We start from the raw sequence: 22,951 nt of genomic DNA on the forward strand, positions 1-22,951 counted from the left end.
GCACCCATGGCGGGGGAAAATGAGAAACCAGCTTCAGGGAGGGTAGACATGTATATGGACTGGAGTCCAGGAAGTCAATCAGCTGGGTGTAAATTAGAGAGGATCACAAATATTAACAAGTGGAGAGGAAGATCAATGGATAAGGAAGAACTGGCGGCCATTTGGGCAAAGATGTGAAAATGGAGAAGGCTATGGCCAACTGCACTTTCCTCTTTCGTATAGGCATTAATGTGGATGAACTGGCAGTGGGGGAGCAATAGCACATGATGAGCATGACTTAACTTTAATTCTTGCCAAACATATTTTGGCAATTAACACTTTTGTTGAGTTGAGGGTCAAAAATAACTGCAGGTGTGTGAACAGTCAATGAGAGGAGTTGCATTAAAACAAACAAACCAACAACAGTCAAATGATCATGTCCGGAAACTAAGAGGAGTGAGAGTAAGGGCAACAAGTTAGCAACTTGCAGATATTGTTGAGTTGATGCTATTTATTATTGTACAGTTTACCCTAAGCAGGGCAATGATCTGAGTCCAACCAATGACTCACAGATATATGAAAACATAGCAGCTGTGTTCTTTTTTGTGCCTGCCACTATGAACTGCTCAGGGCTGGGGGCAGGTAAGCAGGCTGATGGCCTGTCAAATAGGATGCATTCGACATAGCAAAGGAATGCTAGAAAGCAGCAGAAAGGAAAGTCTGTTGTTCAAAGGTCAGCAAGACAAAACTCTGGCACTGGCTTTCAGGAAAAGTTGAAGGTAGCTGAATTTGTTACAAGGAGCACCATTTTTAAAAAAACACACACATACCACATTCTGTCCTCTGCTCAGATGACTAAGTGTTTATAGTGAATAATCAATATATTTCTTGCTAAAACAAGGCAGTTCATAGGAGTGAGAGGAAGTTACACACAAAACACTCCATCAAAAGACAAACAGGCAAAACAAGTGAGACCAGCAACAAAATGTTACAGTCGGGAGTGTTCCTGTATCTGTTCAGGGTTCCACCTGGCTCATGATTCATGCGCCAGACCTCTGTACCACAAAGTGAAGAGTAGGAGTGCAGAAACTGCTCTTTAACACAAGAGAGTCTTGTTCATGCAGTCTTCATAGTACTGCTGTGCATTAAATGCAGAGCTATGGGGGTTGCACACGTGGCCCTCCCCCTTCTAGTAGGGATAGACAAGCCTGTCAATATTGGTTTATCTCTGTTTCTCATGTTTCCAACCTTAAATTCAGTTCTCCATATTTCCATATCTGTTTGCAATTTTAAACCCTCATGAAAATTCACCAGCAGATTTATCCTAATCCACACATTCTTGCAAAGCATTTTCCTCTAACATTATGCATTTTAATGTTATTTTCACTTATATGCATTTTAATGCACATTTTACCCTAGTGAATTCATCTTTAATAAACATTACTGATTGGAGAACTCCACTGCAAAATTCAAAGAAGAGTAGATTATGATTTGCATATTGTTTGGGGAACAGTGAGTTAGGGAGATTTTCCCCTTTATATGTGAACTGGAACACAATTTCTCCCCATTCCTATCTTCTAGTGTTAAAAAAGCCAGTAACTGGAGCAGACAAGGGGTGAATTGGTGGCAGAAGCTGGAAGAGGGGCACAGGAGTAGGCCTGGGACAAGTGGAGCACAATGTGTTATATGTTGAACCTTGATTGCTGGTTCAGACTCCATGCAGGTTATATATACAAGTTAAACAACAGGGTTATATAGAGCACCCTGATAGGTCTGTTAATTCTGCAAAGTTTCTGCTAGTCCAAGGGAAGTGAAAGAAGGAAGAGTTTTGTTTGCGCTTAAGTGAACAGCGAACAGTTACCGTATTTTTCGCCCTATAGGACGCACCGTCCCATAAGGCGCACCTAGTTTTTTGGGGGGGAAATAAAGGGGGGAAAAATTATTTCCCCCCCAGGCGCGGGCTGGGGCGGGGGAAGCCCAAGCTTCCCCCGACCCCAGCCCCCAGAACAGGCAACTCTCCGCAAGCCGTGGGAGCCCGGCCCCAGCCTCCCGCGCCTTGCGGAGAGCTGCGTGAAGCCTGGGCGCGCTGAGCTCAGCGCACCCAGCCTTTGGCATGCAGGCAACTCTCCGCAAGGCGCGGGAGCCCAGTGCCGGGCTCCCGCGCCTTGCCGAGAGCTGCGCGAAGTCTGGACGTGCTGAGCTCAGCACGACCAGCCTTCGGCATGCAGGCAACTCTCCGCAAGCCATGGGAGCCCGGCGCGGGCTCCCACAGCTTGCGGAGATCTGCGCAAAGCCTGGAGAGCGAGAGGGGTCGGTGCGCACTGACCCCTCTCACTCTCCAGGCTTCAGCGAAAGCCTGCATTCACCCCATAGGACGCACACATGTTTCCCCTTCATTTTTGGAGGGGGAAAAGTGCATCCTATGGGGCGAAAAATACAGTAATTCCCTGAAAGAATACAACATACAGGATGTGGGCAGCTGCCTCCTGCCTAATTAGTTTCTTGACTGACATGGTGAGACAAAACTGTACCCATTGCCTTGGCTCTGTGATTGGCACATGGTCTTTGTCTAGGCCAGCTCCAGGTTGGCATGGGCCCGCAGGGTGGACAGCTCTGGCTCCTCTTGCCCTCCCATCCTCTGCCTTATGTCTGCTACTGGTGGAAAGGCAAGCAGGGCGGGACAGCCCCACCCACAGTGGGCAAGGAGAGGAAACTGTAGTAACAAAACCAGTGCCATGGGTGGAGGAAGCAGAAGCTGTGGCATGGCTAGCAAGGTGAGGAGGGCGGCAGGGAGGTGGTACAAGGTTGTTGGTAGCTGCCCTGCAATGCTGCCTGGTGCCATCAGGCTTAGCATCTGCTATATCATAGGAACATAAGAGGAGCAGGCCAGTGACTCATCTTTTCCAGTGTCCTCCTCTCATAGTGGCCAATCAGATGCCTATGTGAAGCCCACAAAGAGGACCTGAGCACAACAGTGGAGGTAGAACATAGTCACCAGAGTCAGAAGCTACCTCATCCTCCATGAGTTTGTCTAATCCTCTTCTGAAGCCATCTGTGTTGGTAGCAATCATTGCTTCCTTTGGGAGCGAGTTCCATAGTTTGATTATGAAAAGGTCTGTCCTGAATCTTCCAACATTCATATTCAATGGATGCTCCCGAGAGGGAGAAAAACCTTTCTCTAACCACTTTCTTCACACCATGCATAATTTTATCCACTTCTATCATTGCAGCATACTCCCTTTAGAAATGTGCTGCAAATATAGCAATTTGGAGAATGTGCATTTGAGTGTCCTATGAGATGCCCCTCTGCTTTTTCCTTACATTTTGTTTTCTGCAAGCGAGACAGTTAGAAACCTGCTCAAGATTAACTTTGATAGCTGTGGGCTATGAACAAATGTTGTAATGGAGGCTGAATGTGCCTCCTGGGTCTGCTAATGCCCAGCTTGCTGTATGTCCGTACGGTCCAATAGGAAGATGTGTAATGCATTTGGCTGTCTTAAGCATCCCGGACAACAGAATGTAACAAGAACAAAATTGCCTTGCTAATAAGGCCTTAAATCCAGAGGAGGCTAAGGAACCTGGGTATTCAGTGTGTCTTTCAGTTTGTGATGGATTGTGGATTGCACATTTATTGTAAGTAAGCCCCTGCCTTTCTCCTGGTCTGCATAATCGGCCGTAATAAATTATCGGGGAGCCACAAGTCCCCATTCCTAAATTGCATTCACGCTTGTGCAGTTGGTCAACGTCTCTGTCCATTGCTGTGAATAATTGAGCGCAGTGACACACACTGGAACTTTGCTAATAGTTAAAATGATTTTTGAATTAAATCAAGTAATGGAAGAAACAAGGAAACGGCCTGTAAATCATGTCCAGATCCCAAGGCATTTGAACCTTTGCTGCTGCCTGTTTGGAAGTTTTTACAAACAGCCCTTGACATATATTGCTTTTGTGGAGTTCCCCAGCATGAACCCCCTCCATCCCTTCGAAATAAAGAGCAGCACTTGAAACCTGTACTCTGAGTTGCTAGTAGGAGATTCTGCACAAAGATCTTGGCAGCACTGTGAAGGCACAATTTATTATTCCTCCTGCACCAGTGCTAGGACTCAAGCCCACAACCTCAGGTATTGACTTCCTCTGGTGCTGTTGCACTGATGCTCCCGTCTCAGCCCACATATCATGCAGTCAGATTGCATCTCTAGTGTAGGTGGGGAGAGGAGCTGGACTATTCCTGTCCTTTCAGTGCAGTATATGTGACGGAGCTGGTCCAGAGGAGAGGTTCCGAGTATAGGATCAGCAGCCCATCATTATTTCTGCCACTGAAACAAATTGAAAGGACTGTGGTCCTAGGCTTTTCAAATATCCTTTGAAAAAACCAGAGAGGGTTAATCTTTTCATTATGGCACTCATTTCTTAGCCACACTTTATCACTCCATCACTAAACCTTTCAAGCAATGGTATTTACTTAGCTGGATTTTCTAGCTCACTTTTTCCCAAGGGCTTGGGAAATCAATTGCACTAAAATCAGATCTTATTCTTTTTTAAGAAAGAGGGAGAGCTATAGAAAGACCAAAATACAATTTCAGAATCATATCTCAGGGTGGAAGAACACACTGTGTGAATATACATCTAACAAAAGTCCAAGAGGCAGCTTCAAGAGGTGGATTTGGGATGGAGAAGCAGTGTGTGTGTGTGGTGTGTGTGTAGTGTATGTGCAGCTTTCCAGACCTCAAAGATTTCACCCAACTCAACTGGGAATGGTCCCTCGCTCATTAAATTGCTACCGGTTGATGCACATTTATATGAGCCTGTTCTGCTGCCAATACAACTATATCACTCTATTCACTGATGTACTTTGGATATATATGATCCCTGTTAGCTGTTTTCTAGTAGCTGCCTTACAGCTGTAATCTGCTGGGCTTCAGCAAGCAGTCAAGTTTATGGTTTAAATGTATCTCTCCACCAAAAATATTTGAGAATGAAAAATGATGGAGCTAATATAAGAGAATTATGAGCCAACTTTCAGGCTTAGCAAGAGATCTGTGTGCAGGTGGGCCTTTTAACAGGCTCTGCTGAGCACTTCGTTATGTAGAGCCATCACCCCAGTTTGCTATAAAGAATTTTTCCGTATTGCTTTTGCCGTTTCAAAATTAATTTTCTTGTAAAGCCACACTGCCTTATCTTGAGGTGAGAAGCAGTGTAAAGAGAAAGTAAGAGCTGTAAAAGAAGGTAGTTAGGGAAATTGCTAAGGTTCATGGGTACTGGGCTGACTCACTTGTTTCAGCAGTCCTATTTTTTATAAGCTTTATTTCCACTGCCCCTTTAATGTACCTTTCAACTAATACTGTCCTATGGAGGAACTTCCTTCCCAGTACAGCTGTAACAAGTACAACAGAAATTCAGAATCCAGGAACTTTAGTCACCACTGCTTTTATACTATGAATCGTGGAGCCTTGTTCCCAGTAGGATATTGAGCAAATCCACCAGGTTATATTAAGCATGGGGCTCCTGTTTAAATCAGATGATCCCAAACCAGTAGCGGAATTCATTCTGTTCATATCAAGCATTAAAAAATTGTTTGGAGAATTTTTATTGGTGACTTGCAGAAAACTAATTTCCCTGATTATAGAAGAATTGCTAGGGGAAACTTACAAGTAATGCTGGATGGAAGAGTCAATCTTCTTCTTCTTTGGTGATCATTCATTTGTCTTCCATGAACACAGTCTTAACAGTGTGTCCATAGATGACTGTGGAGGCCAATTCTGGATCCACACGTCCTTCCAATGTGGGGACATAGGTTTCCGAGCAGGAGTTGATCATGGTGAGGGTTTGCCAAGCATGCCTTCCTCTTAGCACATTCCTCCCTTTCATCCTGAGTTCGAACACTTTCAAAGTCTGTGACAGGTGTTTAGTGACTGCAAATCTAGCTGCTAACACTCATAACCAGTCACACTAGCAAACAAATCCATCCCATGGTGCTTGCCAAGTCTGACATTGCATTTTTGAACAGATGTTGTTCACTTCTGTGTGCGGCATCCAGATGTGTGTGGTGCACATTTGGTGCCCTGTAATAATAGACAAACTTGTGAAAAGCCAGAAAAAAAATGTAAAACATAGGTGGTGACATATATTAAATTAAACAGATTAGAAATGTGGCGTCCTGGCAAACATTGAACTATAGCATCCCTACCTTCTTACAGATCCAGGTCACAATACAAATAAATAAATGGGTAAATTTGGAATATCCAGTTCATTTTGGTGCTAATAGCTTTCTTTGTCCCTCTATCACTGGTCTTCAGACTGGCCCTGTTGTTAAGGCGATGAGCTAAGTTAACATATTAGAGTAACATAAAGATGAATTTTTGCCAAAATATATTTCTGTGTCACCTTCTCTCTCAAAATTAAAAGACCTATCTCTTTAGCGCCATAAATTATTGCCTCTGTACCCATAACCCCACTTAAACTAAACATCGGTAGAACTAGCCTTTTGCAATAGACATTTTCTTTTGTACACCAAGGCCCCAGGCTTCAGAGAAGGATGGGTCACAGGAGTGAATTACTTTGCTGACCCTCTTGGGATTTCTGCTGGTTCTTATCTAACCCAATTGTAAACGGAATCTTTCTTAGACTTTGTGCAGGGATAAGAAAAAAGAAATTAATGGTGTCCCTTTAGATCAAGATGCAATCCCTTGCCTTTATTTGGTAGACAACTTGCAAGCAAAGGAGCACAAGTTCGAAAGAAAACAAGAGTCATTGCTGTAATCTTTCTCTCTTTAAAAGGTGTGGATTCTGTTGGGTATATGACTTTAGCTGTGAGGACCAAAGTCTAAGAGGAGCTTTCCTAAAGTGCAGGTAGTTATGAGAGGCTTCAAGACCTTCCATGAATCAGTGGAAGATTAAATACAAATTAACCGGATGAAATGCAGGCAATACCATCTTCACAACTGCATACAAGGAAGGATGTCAACCAGCATGCCTTCTGCCATCATTACTGCTCTGTGATGGAAGTAGCTGGCGCCGAATAAAATTTGCATTGTGTAGGCTCCTTAGCTATACAGGAGAGGCGTCACCTTTTGAATCTGGCAGTCTCTGTCCATTACTGCTTCCAGTTTAGCTTTGGCAGAGATTAGGAACACAGGAAGCTGCTTTATACTGAGGCTGCCCAATGGTCCATCTAGCTGCTTACTGCCTACTACCCTTTAGAGAGCTCCAGAGAGTCTATTCCAGACTACCTGGAAATATTGAGGATTGAACCTATGATATTCTGCCTGCAAAGCTATGGTCTCTTCCTTTCAGGATGGCCCCAGATAGACTGAACCTACCCACTACTTTTCCGGGATAGGCCTGGTCCAAAAGTCCAACTAGACCAGCGTTCCATTTTCCACAGTGGCCAACCAGAAGCTTCTGGGCAGCCTATAAATGATGTCCTTCAGTTTCTTAAACCTCCTAGGAGGTTTAACATTGTCCTCTTTCTATGCTCCTCCTGATGGAAACATGCAGATGGGGACAGATATAGTCATTTAAATATTGTCTTTTCTTGTATATTATTTACCACAAAGCTCAATGACTAAGCTCTTTAGTGACAAAATGCCTGATTACCGGAATGACGTCCGAGCACTGAACCACGGGTATATCACAAGTGGACTCTTTATTACTGTGTTTGCAATTGTTCAAGATAAAATCTATTTTGGAAGGAGAAGAAATGAGCACTGAAACACTGATGTAATATATCATATTACAATTGAACTCTTTTTTTATTGTGTTTGCAATTGTTTAAGATAAAACCTATCATACTATTCTCTGTATATGACAAGGGTTTTTTAAATTTAAAAATTGTGGGTCGTCTTATACATGGATAGTGCATGGGGGGGACATGGGATAGGTTGCTGCCATGAGCCAGAGATTATCAGTGGTCATTGAGCATGTTATTGGTGGCTGCGGCAAGGGCTGGTGATGATCGCCTGTCGCTGCGGCAATTGGGTGATTGGTGGCTTCTGCTGGTGAGGGAACAGGAGCATAGGTCAGGCGGGTGAGCGATTTCCGGCAATCCCCCCTAAAAAAAAAGCTCAATAACCATGGGCAATCCTTCCCAAACAAAGCTCAGCAACTCTGGGCAATCTCCCCCCATTTCCTTAATTTGGAGTCCCCCAAAATAGGGGGCATCTTATACATGAAAAAATATGGTACTGTACTTTAGAAAGAAACTACTTTTGCCAAGCAGTACACTGCTTAAGAACTTGGAAGGTCCAAGCCTAATAGCAGCTGGTGTATGTACACTATCATGGTGGTTCAGACTGTAGCAGAGTGCTAATTTTAGGGGCAGGGGGTTTCAGAGTGTTGGGCAGGCCTGTTTAGAAAAGCTCAAGATGTACAACGGGAGGTACAAGCTTCTGACTCCTCCCAGGGGGAGGAATAGCAATGACTTTTCCCCATCCATCATCACCAACTAATCAGTACAGTATGTGCATCTGTTTCCTGCTTCTTGTGTTGATTGAATTCTCAAATTAAGAAATAATAATTAAGTGAACAAGCTGTAGCTTGCATGTTCTAAAGCTCTTACATTTCTCCATAGACCTTAGCAGTTAATAAGCGATATTTGCCGAGGTACATGTATCTCATTGTAGGCTAGCTTTTTGTACCTCTTACCTTTGTACATGGTGCCTTAAACCAATCTGAAGCATGGATTCCAATATTGCTGGAATCAACTTGACTCACATTTGCTGAATTAGTTACAGGATTCCTGTGCCCCCAAACACGAGAAACCTCTTAAGATTATTACTCATTTGCATTCATGAGATTTATGCAACACTTCCTTTTGAGTGGAAGATCTTCTGATCTTTCTCCCTTTACTTGTGACACTGGGGGAGTTCTGGCTGGGTCAGGTGATGAAATTGATCTAATGTCTTGATATCCCTGACAATGACTTTGTCAACTGAGAGCAGCAAGCATTAAATCAGGCCTGCAAAACTGGAGACCCAGCAAGCTGGACACAACACACCAGCTTTCCCTTTTGTGGCATGCAGGTGCTTAACAACTTCCATAGTTTGTATAGTCCCAGATGTGGTGCCAAACGAGTTGATTAAGACACACATGATAGGTCTGCAGGTTGCATATGCCTGCCATTTAAAAAGAGAGTCAATGTCATTTTGTGGTGAGAGTGTTGGACTCTCAGAGTTCAAATCTCCATGAAACTCATTGAGTAAAGTTGTGTTAGTCACCTACTCTCAGCCTAAGCTACCATATAGGGTTTCTGAGATGAAAAAGCAGGAAAATATATGCCACCCTGATTTCCTTGGGGGAAGGGTGGGATAAACAGGGCCTCCTCTGCAGGGGCTCCCTATTTGTGGAATGCTTTCCCCAGGCATGCTTGCCTGATGTCTTCATTACATATCTTCAGACGCCAAGTGAAAACAGTCTTATTCTCCAAGACCTTTGATTAAGTAAACAATCTATGATTTTTTAAACGGTGTGTGTGTGTGTATTGGTTTGTTTGTTTGCTTGTTTGTTATACACAAAAGGCAGCGTATTTTTTTTAATACTGTAAACCATCTTGGATGAAGGGCGGTATATAAATTTAATAAACAAAAATAAAAATGTAGTAAATAATAATTGCAACTAGTAATAGGGAAGTGGAACTTGTCATGAAGAATTAATTGAGTCATTAAATCCAATTTATTTCATAAAATGGTTTTGGCATGTATTATACATACACAGTCTAAAATAGCTCAATCCTGTTTTTTTGTGGGGTTTTTTGGTAAATAAACCATGCAATAGCCCTCAGAAACTTTACTTTCCTCCTCTGGACATGTGTGTATATATGGGCCTCAAAGCAATGGAGTGAGTAATTGGTTAACCAGGAGGAATTCACAACTGACACCAGATGAGCAGACATTTGCAACATTGGCTTAAGATAAAAAAAGAGAAGAAATTCAAACTTTCTATTAAAAATGTGCATAAGAGGTGGTGCAGAATACCTACATGTGTTTATTGACACAAACTTCTTTCATTTCTCCTGCCAGTCCCACTTTCGAAGATCCAAAGAAGTTCTCTGTCCCTGCCTTGGAAAGGTTTGTGTTTTTAAATGGTGGGATTTGGGGCTATGATAATAAAAACCAAGCCCGACATCAGAACCTGGCATGGTGGGGCAAATGCTGGGGTGATTGATGCTAGGAGTATTTTATTGTTAATCATTTTGTCAAGTTGCAAGGGTGCAGCACTCAGAGGAGAAGGGCAGGCCTGGCACAGCTGCGATGACTGCCATCCGCCACCCTCGATGCCACTGGGTCCCAGCAAAGCTACGCTGGCTGTGAAGCTATACAGGGAGCCAGAGGTATTTTGGGGAAAGAAGATGGCGGCCACTAAATGCTGCACCTGGCACCTAAAAGCAAGTTGTGTCAACACTGCTCCCTCCCCAAAGCACCCGCTTTCAAGACTGGCACACCTTTTCTTGTTTTTAAAAACCTGGTACTAAGAGAAAGACTGGGAGGCTGGGAGGCTACAGCACCCTCTTCCTGTTACTGGTCATCCCTAGTATCCAGTAAAATCACAACTTTTGCTCAAATAATTATTGATCTGACAGCTTCCATTTCCCTTTTTGGTCCTTTCTTTGCTGCTTTCCCACATGGAAACAAGATAAAGCTGCAATAACCACAGAACAGAGCTAGTGTTAGCATACCATTAACCCCCCCCCCCCCCCCGCCAATGTATTTACATTACTTTTGTCACTGTTTGGAAGCACCCAGGGTGATCATCTGACTAACTGATTTCCTGCCATCGTATCTCAGTGCCCAGTTTTTGTCCAACTTATGGTGAATTCACATTTTGAGCAATTTAGCCAATGGCTAACTTGCTCAGAGTTCCTGCTGTTGAGCGATAGGCTGATATGACAGGGGGCAATAATCCATGATGGCTTCCTGAATCAGGAAGTGGGAAACTATTACTTATGTGGATGTCATAACTTGTGAGCTAATCCCTTGTTAATTGCTCACTGTCAGAGAGATTTCTAAGTTTGTAGATTCTCATAGCTCTATATGATGATTATTGGCTGGTGTTTTTTTTTTTTGGGGGGGGGGGGACAGTTATACCAACCCAGGATACGCTTATAAGCAAACTCCTAACAAGGATGCCAAGTTAATGGGCTCATTTCCTCGACTAAACTGTACCTGGCTGCTTTGACAGCTTTACAGTTTATCGTTAGGACACACCTGAAATTCTCAGCTTGTCAGGAGCATGCTAATTTCATTTAGGCTATGCTAATTCCACCCCTGTAGCCATTTCACTTTACCTGGTAAAGGGGAAGGCTGGTTGAGATTCTGCAGAAGAGTAATCCTCAATGACAGAATGGGAGTGGGAGTATGGAGTCTTTCCCGTGTCTTTTTCCTGTGATGCAGTAACCGTTTTACGCTGGGGCATGTCCGTAAAACACTAGAGGCAATTAAAGCATCCTTTGAAGGTACAAAAGGATTGAATGAGAGACCACATAGTGTGGCAGCTGCCATGTTGCACTTAGACCAGGGACACCCACATTCATTCAGGCATGAAGTTTAGTTGGGCCTGTCATTGTCTCTCTACAGGCTTTGGAATCTACCTTTAAAAACAAAACAAAACCCAGAATCTAAAGCTCTACCTGTCCCATCTTAGTATAATCTGCTTTGTATTTTTTTCCCAAAATTAAAATGTAGTACATAAACAGTGGCAGATCTTGGGGTCTCAAATTTCAGCGGTGCCCTGTTCAACACCAAAGTTCAGCGTCCCTCTTGTATTCTATTCTAAAGTATAGTTGTGGCGTCCCCAGCAGTGCCTCTGAGGCGCACGGTGTGACTGAACCAGTCACACTCCTCTAAATCCGCCTCTGACATAAATAAAATTGATGCAGAGAGTCTAAAAGGCCATTTCCCATTACTAGGACATGTGTTTGGTGCTGAATGTGCCCATCAGGTCATGTTTAAAAACTAGAGGATGCTGACTTTAGCCTGATATGCAAAGCAATTATGATGCTCTAAACCAGACATGGGAACCTTGCAGTCTCCCAAAAGCTGTTGGATTCCAACTCCCTTCAGCCACAACTAATACTGCCAACGGTCAGGCCTGAAGGGATCTTTGGTCAAAAATATCTGGAGGCAGGTTTCCTGTGCTTCCTTTGGAGGAAGCAAGCTTAATATCAGAGCACGTTCTCTGTATATATGAAGGCTCACATTCAGTCCCTGAAATTTCCAGTTAAAAGATCTCAGGCAGAGAAACGCTGCCTGTGATACTTGCCACCAGAATTACATTACATTCTCTTACATCTGCCAAGGCTGCAATCCCCACACATTTACTTGGGAGTAAGTCCCATTGATTGCAATGGGACTTACTTCAGAGTAGACATGGTTAGGATGTGAGATATTCTAAAATAAGAGCATGGGAGTCACAGGTTAATGTATGGGACTGAGCCTAAATCTGCAGAATCTCTTCTGAATTGGATGTCTTACTAGAGTTATTTAAAGACTTATATACCACAGCCTAGCAAAAACCGTATTATGCATCCTTAATAAATTATGCAAATTAAATTTACATATACTGTATATACTTTGCATAATATATTCTGCTTTCAAGACAGGTTTCCTTTTTTCTTTACAAGACGGCTGTCAGAGTGCAAACAGGAAAGAATAATATGAATACTATAGAGTAGAGCAGGGGGACGACGACTGCAGAATAGTGCAGCTATGGGCTTCAGGGCATTATTATTTTACTCACTTGTTAACAGAAATCCAACCCACTGAGGTTCCATTGTTTTAACCTTCACAAATCATTGCTTGCACATTTCTGTTCTTTCTCTGCCAGGAACTTACTTTTTAAAAGATCGGTTTGATTGGTTGTAGTCAGCTAGTCCAACTCAGAGTAGACCCACTGAATTTTTTGAACCTATAATGCTTCAGCTGTATGGTGTGAATGTGACCTTAGTCGTGTCCATTAACTTCAATGTGTCTACTCTTGAGTAGGACTAGTATTGCATACTACCCGATATTCTCAAGGTGCCAAATTATGTTCTATATTCCATACCTGAATGAAGTGTTGGCAGACATGATAAATATGCAGGATTCTGGTTTGTAATAATAATAATAATAATAATAATAATAATAATAATAATAATAATAATAACAACAACAACAACTCTGGGCGGCTTCCATAGAAACCAAAAATACAGTAAAATATCACACGTTAAAAACTTCCCTGAACAGGGCTGCCTTAAGATGTCTTCTGAATGTCAGGTAGTTGTTTATTGCTTTGACATCTGCTGGAAGGGCGTTCCACAGGGCAGGCGCCACTACCGAGAAGGCCCTCTGCCTGGTTCCCTGTAGCTTTGCTTCTCGCAAATGCTGCTGCGACAAGTTTTTGGCTAAAAACACATTGGGTCTGCTGTATTAATGCTCTTTTATCAGTTTCTTACCATTAACACAGCTGCATTAGAACAGAACCTTTGCACAGTGATGGGATGATCACACAGTGAGGCACATGTGAATTCACCATAGTGGCATTCGGAACATGCTGCCAGATTGATATATTATATTGCCTTGAAATAGAAACCAGAGTTCACAAGCTTATCATGAATGTTGCAACATGACGCTTAACACCTAACACTACCTGCAAGATGATTATGGTTCCCATTGTGTGTGGTTTTCAGTTGGCCTTATGATACAACTCACACTGCAAACTTCTCACTTTCTTTTCCCCTATATATAGTTTTTATAGTGAGCCTTTGCCTCTGGAAGAGCCCGTTCACGAGCAGCAGAAAGAGACAGAGAAGTCAAAACGTGGAAAGAAAAAATCAAAGAAATAGCATACTGAGACTGGAAAGATTTTTTGTTGTTGTTGACATTGTGTATATAGATATATATAGTATCACACACACTTAATGTACCCATATAGATGCAGCTAACTATATTTTATTCATTATGAAGAAAGAGCCCACAATGGACAGCCTTGGTTTCTTTCATTCCATATAGAAGGTTGCTTTTCTAAAACATATGGAAATCACTTCTCCAAACTTGCAGTGAGAGTTCTTGTAGTAATCATTTGCATCAAATGTCTGGTTTCCCGGGGTACCAAAGTCCTAACATTTTGAAATAGAAGCAAAGTCAGAGTGGTATCATCCAAATTTGGAATATGTAAGACAGGAGGGCGGGTTCCTCAGGATGACAAGGGAATGGAGAAGATGAGCCAAAACCAGGAAAATGAGATATCAGTTTTAATGTTAGCTAGACGTGAATTTACCTTCTTAGTTTTCCATTTACATGTGAGGAAGAAAGAACTGCAATAGTGTGGACTTGGCCCAGCTGAAATTTAGGGTCCGGTATTCATTTTCACAAGAAGATATCAGGGTTAGTATCCTCCCCCACATGCTATTCTTCTGTGTGCCATGAGGGTCCCTCTCTTCCCCACCCCCAAAGCATTCAGACATGAGCTCCCCTCCACCACCTTCCCTGTCACAGCCTAAAATGTTACAATTTAGGGGGAAATATTATCACTCAATTCTGCTCTGAATGTTCCACTTGCATGTGGCTCTCAGATGGCAAATGAGAATAAGCTGTGCTTAGACCAAGCTCATTTGAGAAACGACAGAAGGATTCCTGTGGAAACACAACAGCATGGAGTAGAATTGTCATATGTCTGTAAACTTCTTAGTTGCCTATAACCTCTTTCCTGCATTATATTAAAAGTGACATGTTTATCAAGTGGGTGGAAGCATCATTGGGAGGCCAGAGCTTCTGAAAACCCTTGAGAGTCATGAGAGAGACTAGGTCAGGTGCCTTTCAGCCTGGAGCTGCAACCATAGTATCATAGAATTGTAGAGTTGGAAGGGACCCAAAATGGTCATCTAGTCCAGCCCCAGAAATGCATTAATCACACCTGAAGAATCCCTGAAAGATGGCCATCCAGCCTCTGTTTAAAAATCTCCAATGAAGGAGCGACCACTACCTTTTGATGCAGTCTGTTCCACTGTCAAACAACAGCTACCACCAGAAAGTTCTTCCTAATCTTGGAATTGTATTGGCTACACCAGACCTTCAATAACTGGTGGTAGTTCTCCAAACTGAGTGAATGAGCAGTAAAATGGCAAATGCAATTCAATGAAAACAAGTGTAAAGTGATGCATGTTGGATCAAAAAATCTTAAATTCACATCACATTCATGGGGTCTGCACTAGAGGGAATGGACCAGGAGTGAGGCCTTGGGGTCATAGTAGATCGCTGAATGAAGATGCTGATGTAGTTTGTGGCTGCCATGAAAAAGTCACATTACAGGCTAGGGGTCTTTAGGAAAGGAACTGAAATTAGTACTGTGTACAGTTCTGATAGCCTATGAAGAAAGGTTGCATTGGCTGAGACTTTTTAGTTTAGAGAAAAGGTGAGCAAGAGGTGACATGACAGAAGTTTATTAAATTATGCATGGTGTGAAGAAAGTGGTTAGAGAAAGGTTTTCTCACAACTCTACAACTCATGGATATCCAATGAAGCTGAATGTTTGAAGATGTAGGACACTTAAAAGCCTTCTCCACGCAGACTATAGTCAGACTATGGAACTCATTCTCCCAGGAAGCAGTGATGGCCACTGACATCGAGGGCTTTAAAAGAGGATTAGAGAAATTTATGGAGGAGAGGGCTATCAAAGGCTATGTCAGGGACTGGACAGAGGAAGAATGGTGGAGACCGCCTTTCCATGGAGCAGCTGGCTGACACTAGAAAGCATTCCAGAGCCCCCCTCCCAGAACCTGGCGAGCTTTAAAAGTAGGAGAGAAAAGGACTCAGAAGCAAAAGGCCCTCAGTGCCACCTGTAGAATAGATGGTGAATGAGGAAGTGGGAGAGAAGGGTGTAGATTTACCTGAGGCAACACCGTTATTCCAAGAGGCTGCATTCCCAAGCCTCTCTCTGTAAATATTTAATAAAAGCAGATGGTAAGGATTTTTCCTTGTCTTAACCGTTCCTGGCACCCTGCTGTGGGGGTTGGTTTCCCTGAGACCTGGCAGGCTACTAGCTATGATGACTTCAAAGTTGGAGGCAACCATGCTTCCAAATACTTGTTGCTGGAAACCACGGGAGAGGAGAGTGCTCATGTTCTGCTTCCAGGTTTCCCACAGGCATCTGGTTGGCCACTGTGAGAACAGGGTGCTGTACTAGATGGGCCCTTGGCCTGACCCAGCAGGCTGTTCTTATGTAGGAAGTACATACACAAAATGCCAGCTATGACTAAAAAACCTCTTCTGGGTTAAATGTACATACAATTTCTTCTCTACACCCTGTCTCATGTCAAAAACATTGCCACATGACACAAATAGCACCCCAGATACTTTCACATAAGCTTTATGTGAAAATGCTCTTAAAATCCACAGAAGGCATATACAGTCATACCTCGTCTTGCGAACGCTTCATGTTGCGTTTTTTTCGGGTTAAGAACACAGCAAACACAGAAGTGTTTACTTCCGGGTTTTGCCACATGCACAGAAGCGTACTGCGTGGTTCGCGCATGCGCAGAAGTGCTCTATCGCGCTTCGCACATGTGGAGAAGCGCCACTCTGGTTACAGACTTTTTGGGGTGCAAACGGCACCCCAGAACGGATTGTGTCCGCAACCAGAGGCACCACTGTATTGGCTTATCCAAATCCTCAAAGAGAAGAAAGTGAAAGGTCAGCTTCCCAGCCTGTGGAGACGTATATGCTGGAGGTTGCTCAAAGAATCAGTCACAGCTAACACCTTAGGAAGACCAATCTGTTACTAAGTCAAAATGTTCTTTAAAGTAGAGTGAGACATGACCTCATATCAACAATTTATTGATTTTTAGGACCATTGAGGTTCCAGAGCTAACGGTGAACTTACTGAGGTAACCAGAAAGGAATGGGACTTCTCAAGAATCTTATGAGTCCAAATGTTGCCATTCAGATCACCTAACAGAAAAGTTTAAATTTCAATTCCAAGTGAAAGGTATAAATTTCTTGCCCATCCTTCACCCTAAGGTCCCATGTTAAAACAATAGACTATTGAATGATAGAAGAAGAGGATAAAAATAGAGGAAACCATTCCAATCATAAAACAAAACCAATCAAAATGGAACTATAAATTCCATATAAATCTGTTGTAATTGGTTTGATATATTCAGAAAGAAGAGTTGCAATCCTTTTGAAAGATTCATTTATTCAAAAAGTTAACAAAAATTATGGGAGGAAACAAATGAAACATAATATAGAGGAAAATAAATACAATACAAATAATACTAATAGTAACAAAAAACCAGCAGCAATTCACATGGATACCAGAAGTTTAAGGAAGTATCCATCAGTACATGTATTGTAAGTTACATTTATTGGTTAACACAAGCCCTCCAATTATCCAGTAGGTATTCTCATGAAATTAAGATGTAGCCAGGGCAGTGAGGTCTTCAGACCGTTGTATAATAGACAGTGGGTGTTTATCTTTCAATGTCTTTTAGCCAGTGCTTTTTTATTATTATTAAAAAAAAAGATGATTAGGGGTACTCTCATTTTGACTCAAGAAAATCACTATTTTATAGTTCAAATTGGGAAAATTAAATACAGTAAATGGACAAAAGTACAAAGATTCACAAAATATTTAATAATAATAATAATAATTTTTATTTATACCCCGCCCTCCCCAGCCAAGGCTGAGCTCAGAGCAGCTTACAAGTAATAATAAAAACAAGTTGAATGATTACAACTTAAAAACAAAATTAAAATACAACATTAAAATATTGAAACATTAAAATATTAAAATGTAGCCTCATTGCAGGAGGAGAAGGAAAAGAAAAAAGAAAGAGAGGGAGGGAATCAAACTGGCTCCAAGCCAAAGGCCAGGCGGAACAACTCTGTCTTACAGGCCCTGCAGAAAGAAATCAGATCCTGCAGGGCCCTGGTCTCATGAGGCAGAGAGTTCCACCAGGCCGGAGTCAGAGTTGAAGAGGCCCTGGCTCTGGTTGAAGCCAATCTAACTTCCTTAGGGCCCGGGATCACTAGGGTGTTGCTATTTATGGACTTTGAGGCTCTCCGTGGGGCATACTGGGAGAGGCGGTCCCGTAGGTACGAGGGTCCTAGGTCGTGAAGGGCTTTAAAGGTCAAAAGCAGCACCTTAAATCTGACCCTGTACTCCACCGGGAGCCAGTGCAGCTTGAAAAGCACTGGGTGAATATGCTCCCATGGCAGAGACCCCGTGAGGAGCCTCGCTGCAGCATTCTGCACCCGCTGGAGTTTCTGGGACAGCTTCAAGGGCAGCCCCGCGTAGAGCGAATTACAGTAGTCAAGCCTGGAGGTGACCGTCGCATGGATCACTGTGGCCAGGTCGGGGCGGGAAAGGTACCCCTCCGTACCTCCAGAAAAAAGCACTGCTTTTAGCTCTTTATCCAACCAAAGGATCAAAGTCCACTTTGGTTGTAAGTACCCAAGAACATAAGACGAGCCTGCTGGATGAGGCCAATGACCTGTCTAGTCCAGCATCCTATTGTCACAGTGGCCAAAGAGTTGTCCTGCTGTTAATCCCCATACTACAGGAATATAATTTAAAAGTGCATAAACATGTGTAAATATCAATTTCACCAATACAAAATTTATGCAGATAACAACTTCATACTGGACAAGCCCACATCATATGCCAAGCTGGAGTCCTAAACTTAGTTATGTTGGAGCAAACGCCACTCAACTCTATGGGACTTACATTTGACTAAAAGTATATAGGATTTCGTACTTTTATGTGCATTTTTTTTAACTGTAAGCAGGTTTTACAATCAAGATGATGGTTCTCACAATCAAAATGTCTGCAAAATTATCATGCAGCAAAATTACATCTCTACCATAGTTATAATATACTGCTTTTATGTATACATTTTTGTGATATGTATAGGATAATTTACTGAGATTGTGAAACAAAGTTCTAATATCCCCCTACCAAGCCTGGGAATTTGTGTGTGTTTTGTAGACTTTTTGTTTTTGGTTCATCACCTTTCAATAAAATGGGCAAGTGTTGGATGTAATAGCTTTGGAACAAAGTGTCCCCCAGAGGCTGCAATAAATTAATATGGGTTTGAAAATTGCCATAGTCAAAGTGACATTTTATTAGGCTTGCTGCCTGTCTTTCCCGTGCAGACTCATTCCCATTATCTAGAAGACACTGCATGAATTTGACATAAATCATGTCATATGAATTCTGTACAAGAAGAACATTAGCAAGAAGACTAGATGGCGATGGTTTTATTGGGTCATATGGGAATAAGTGTTGTTCTTTTGCTCTCGTTTCCTTTCTCTTAAGAGCCTGTCACTACTGAATCCAAAAAAATTTATGAAGCAAACTACAAAGACACACTTGGTTTCAGCCTAAGAACTGTCCTGCTGGATTAGACCAAGCGTCAGTCTAGACCGGCTCTCTGCCTATAACTGTGGCCATCTGGATGCTCCAGGGAAGCTTTGCATCAGCTGTGCCAATTTCTGTGTCTCCAAACCTCCCAAAATATAACCTAAAAAATGTGGAAATGGCTCTGGCTGAGAAATATGAGTGCCTGACCTGTGCATTACATAACTCAGGAACAGACAGGTCCCATCAATCTTCGCTATGTTCACATCAAATAGACTTTTGTATGTGTACATTTCTTCTCCTTGCAAGTTGCTTGTTTTCCAGATCAGTCTGAGTGGCTTGTATTGGTTATCTATTATTAGGATGTTGATGATTTACCACCTTTGGTGGGCTGGAAAGTGACCGGGCAATGTGCCTCAATCTCTCTTGCACAAACAATATTGCAAGAATGGAATGGGGAGCTGTCCATGGTAGAAAGTACGTACTTGAAAGGGTAAAAGTCGTTTGATGCTTCTGGCTATCTGTCACCCCTTGAACTGTGTGGCCCTAGGCCAGGGGTCTGCAACCCGCGGCTCCGGAGCCGCATGTGGCTCTTTTACACCTTTGCCGCGGCTCCGGGGCGGATACTAGCGAGGGGAGGAGGTGCATTGTGCGCCCCGACACTCCCCACTGTGGCGGGCGCTGTACTGGCTGTGACGTCGCATGGGGGCAGTGCGTGCGTTAGTCACGTACCGTCCCGACATCACCTTCCTGCCCGCCCGCTACATTGTAAGGGGCATGTATGCTGGTCACTGCATTGAAAGGGGGCATGTACGCTGGTCACTGTTTTGAAGGGGAGTGAAGAACACACACACACAAAAAAAAGGTAACTTGTTAATTTAACGTTTATTTCTATGAGGAGGAGTAATTCTGAGGGGTCAAACAAAGAAATAATTAAAAAGTGACAAAAAAGTTATTTTTATAATGACGAGTTTTGCAGCTCCCAGTTTTTTTTGTTTTCTTCGGAAACGGGTCCAAGTGGCTCTTTTTGTCTTAAAGGTTGCAGACCCCTGCCCTAGGCAATCCCTCACCTGCCTGTCTGGTTGAACTGCTCTGGTTAAGAAAGGCAATCAAAATCCCTGATTTTTAAAAATAAAAAAGTCCTTTAAAACAGCTGAAACTGAACAGAAAGAGCTCCGGAAGCAGGAATCAAGAGGGAACCATTAAAAATGTCCACGTGCCAATGTGCTGGTGGGAAAACACATCGTCTATGACCATGGCATGCTACATCACCTCTCCCAAACAGGGACACCTGCAATCTGTGCTACCTGGTAATCTGCTCCTTGTAAACGGGACCTAATTCCGGCAGGGAGAATGTAACTTACCGCCTCAGCAGCTCAAACCCATCTGGTTCCTGTCCTGGCCATATGTTCTCTACAAAGAGAAGATTAATTTATCTTGATAAATCTTTGGTGTATAACAAATTTTAGCTGCCATTTACCATAACAGGGCCAGAATCTCAAATGTGCTTACTAAGTCTCTGTACATGAGACCTGCAACAGAAATCTTGTGTTGTGGAGGCCATTGGTTGAAAGTGCCAGCCAGCCATGCCTTCCTCCAAGAGACTCCGTTCTATCCCTGCGCTGTCCAAATAATCAGTCAGCATTCCATACCCACTAAGTATGTCTTTTGCGAAATGCTTGGGTTCATGTTTGACTGAATAAACCCTCACTAAGCTGTTGTGGTGGGCTACCCCTTCCTGGTGTTTCCCTCCCCCCAAAAATATTTTTTGTACTTCTGCACACATTGGAATTGGTGCTGATACCTCATTTTTGGGTGTGGATTGTGCTGCCTTGTCTACATAAGGATGCACATTCTCAAGGAATCAGTTCCCTATTCATATAAAGGACAGTGTGGAAGTGAGGGTTTATTCAGTCAAACATGAACTCAGGCATTTCTCAAAAGACACGGGCATGATTTAGGCAGATGTTTCATATCCTCCTCCTCCTGCATTTGTTTATTCACTGCCCTACAGTATTTCAGCAAGCCTACTCAGAGCTATAATTTAGTTATTGATTGTATATTGATTATAAGTAGCTGGCTGCCTATTAACTAACAAACCATTTTTAAGGTCCTGCTACTTACATATGCAGCACTGAACAACTCTGGAGTAGTTTACCTGAAATGTTGTCTTCCCCTCCATTGTCTGTAGGGGCATTAAGATCAACAAATGGAATCCGGTTAGTTTTGCCGCTGCCTGGTGATTATCATCAGCTTGTGGCAACACAGGAGCAGGCTTTTTTTACTGGTGGAACCAGTGTGGTGGAATACATTCCCTGCTGAAATACAAGAGGCCACACCAGTATTGGCATTCTGCCGTCACTTGAAGACAACCATTCCCCAGATCTACTGACTTTAAACTGCATATTGTATTTAAACTCACAGTTATCTGACATCTAACAAAGAACAAACTCATGGTTCAGGAAATAGGTGAATTGGCTGTGTGTGTCTCCTGAAGAAGTGTAGGGTAGTAGGACCTGGGAGGCCTGGGTTCAAAACCTCAGCCATAACATTCAATGGGTGACCCTTGGCCAGTCACTATCTCTTAGCTTACAGGGTTATTGGAAGGATAAAACACAGATGGGAGAAGCACCTATGCCACCTTCACGAAAGGTGGGATACAGGTGCAGTAAATAAATAAAATAGTAGATGAATAAACAGGCAGCATAAAGCGTGAAGAGGAAACAAATGTTTGCAGGGATGGTGCATATCAGTGAACATGTTGTGAGCTTATGCATAACTGTGGCTCCCCATCTTGTCTCCAGCCTGTATCCCTGTGTGTTGACAGAAACACACATCCAAATCATTCTTTATGGAGTTCTCAGTGGAAAACACCATACACAGACCACAGCAGAAATACTTGATGTGAATACGTGCAAACTAGGTGTGAGGAACCTTTTGGCCTTCCAGCTATTACTGAACTACGACTCCCAACTGCTCCTTCAAACATGGTCAATGGTCAGGGGTGATGGGAGGTGTCCTCAGGCAGAATTTTGAAGCAGGCAAATTCAGGTGTTACATATCAAATGCATTTCAGTCTCAGAATGTCTCCATGAGTTTTGAATGTATGTATCTTGTTGTTTTTCAATGCTGCAGTACATCTGGAACACATCTGCAATGCAAAGCCCCAAACCCAATCAAAACATGATGGGTCTAGCAGGACAAGAGGGCTTTGCACTTTGGGGAATCAGTTGTGAACTTGTGCCTTGGAGACATCAGACCAAAGCTTTTTATTTGTGCATGTTAAAAAGGAAAGGGAAAGCAAGTGCTGTGGTTCAAGGGCAATAATGCCCAAGTGATGGATGATCCATGTGAAGCTGGAGACATTAACCCAATAGAAAAAGATGTGGTGAACAATGACTCCTCATCTGTGTATGCAGAATTGTGCAACCACAAGGTAAGGAAAAAAGTAAAAAGATTTACTGAATGCAATAAGATTGGACTGAGACCGGGGTGGGGGAGGGGGAATACAAAAACGCCATACAGATTTACTAGCTATAATAAGGCTGGGAAAAATTAATAGTGGACAGTTAAAAAAAGATTCATTAATCACAAACACATGGTTCCTGTAGCAGCTGTGGAGGAAGCTATCTATTTGGATTTA

At 42.8% G+C, this 22,951-nt stretch overlaps 1 protein-coding gene across 2 annotated transcripts in view; it reads left to right on the top strand.

Moving 5' to 3' along the window:
- Nucleotides 1-13,933, top strand: part of LOC307209446 (uncharacterized protein C3orf20 homolog) — a gene marked incomplete at its 5' end in the record, with an annotated part of 48,833 nt that extends 34,900 nt beyond the window's left edge. For both annotated transcript variants that reach the window (XM_079964508.1, XM_079964509.1), the window contains 2 exons: nucleotides 9,996-10,043; nucleotides 13,699-13,933. In XM_079964508.1, the coding sequence (XP_079820634.1) occupies nucleotides 9,996-10,043; nucleotides 13,699-13,795 (145 nt within the window). In that variant the 3' untranslated portion in view covers nucleotides 13,796-13,933. The remainder of the gene's footprint in view (nucleotides 1-9,995; nucleotides 10,044-13,698) is intronic.
- Nucleotides 13,934-22,951: the final 9,018 nt, after the last annotated feature.

Source organism: Podarcis cretensis (genome assembly GCF_951804945.1).
Source record: "Podarcis cretensis genome assembly, chromosome: 2".
NCBI classification, from domain to species: Eukaryota; Metazoa; Chordata; class Lepidosauria; order Squamata; family Lacertidae; genus Podarcis; species Podarcis cretensis.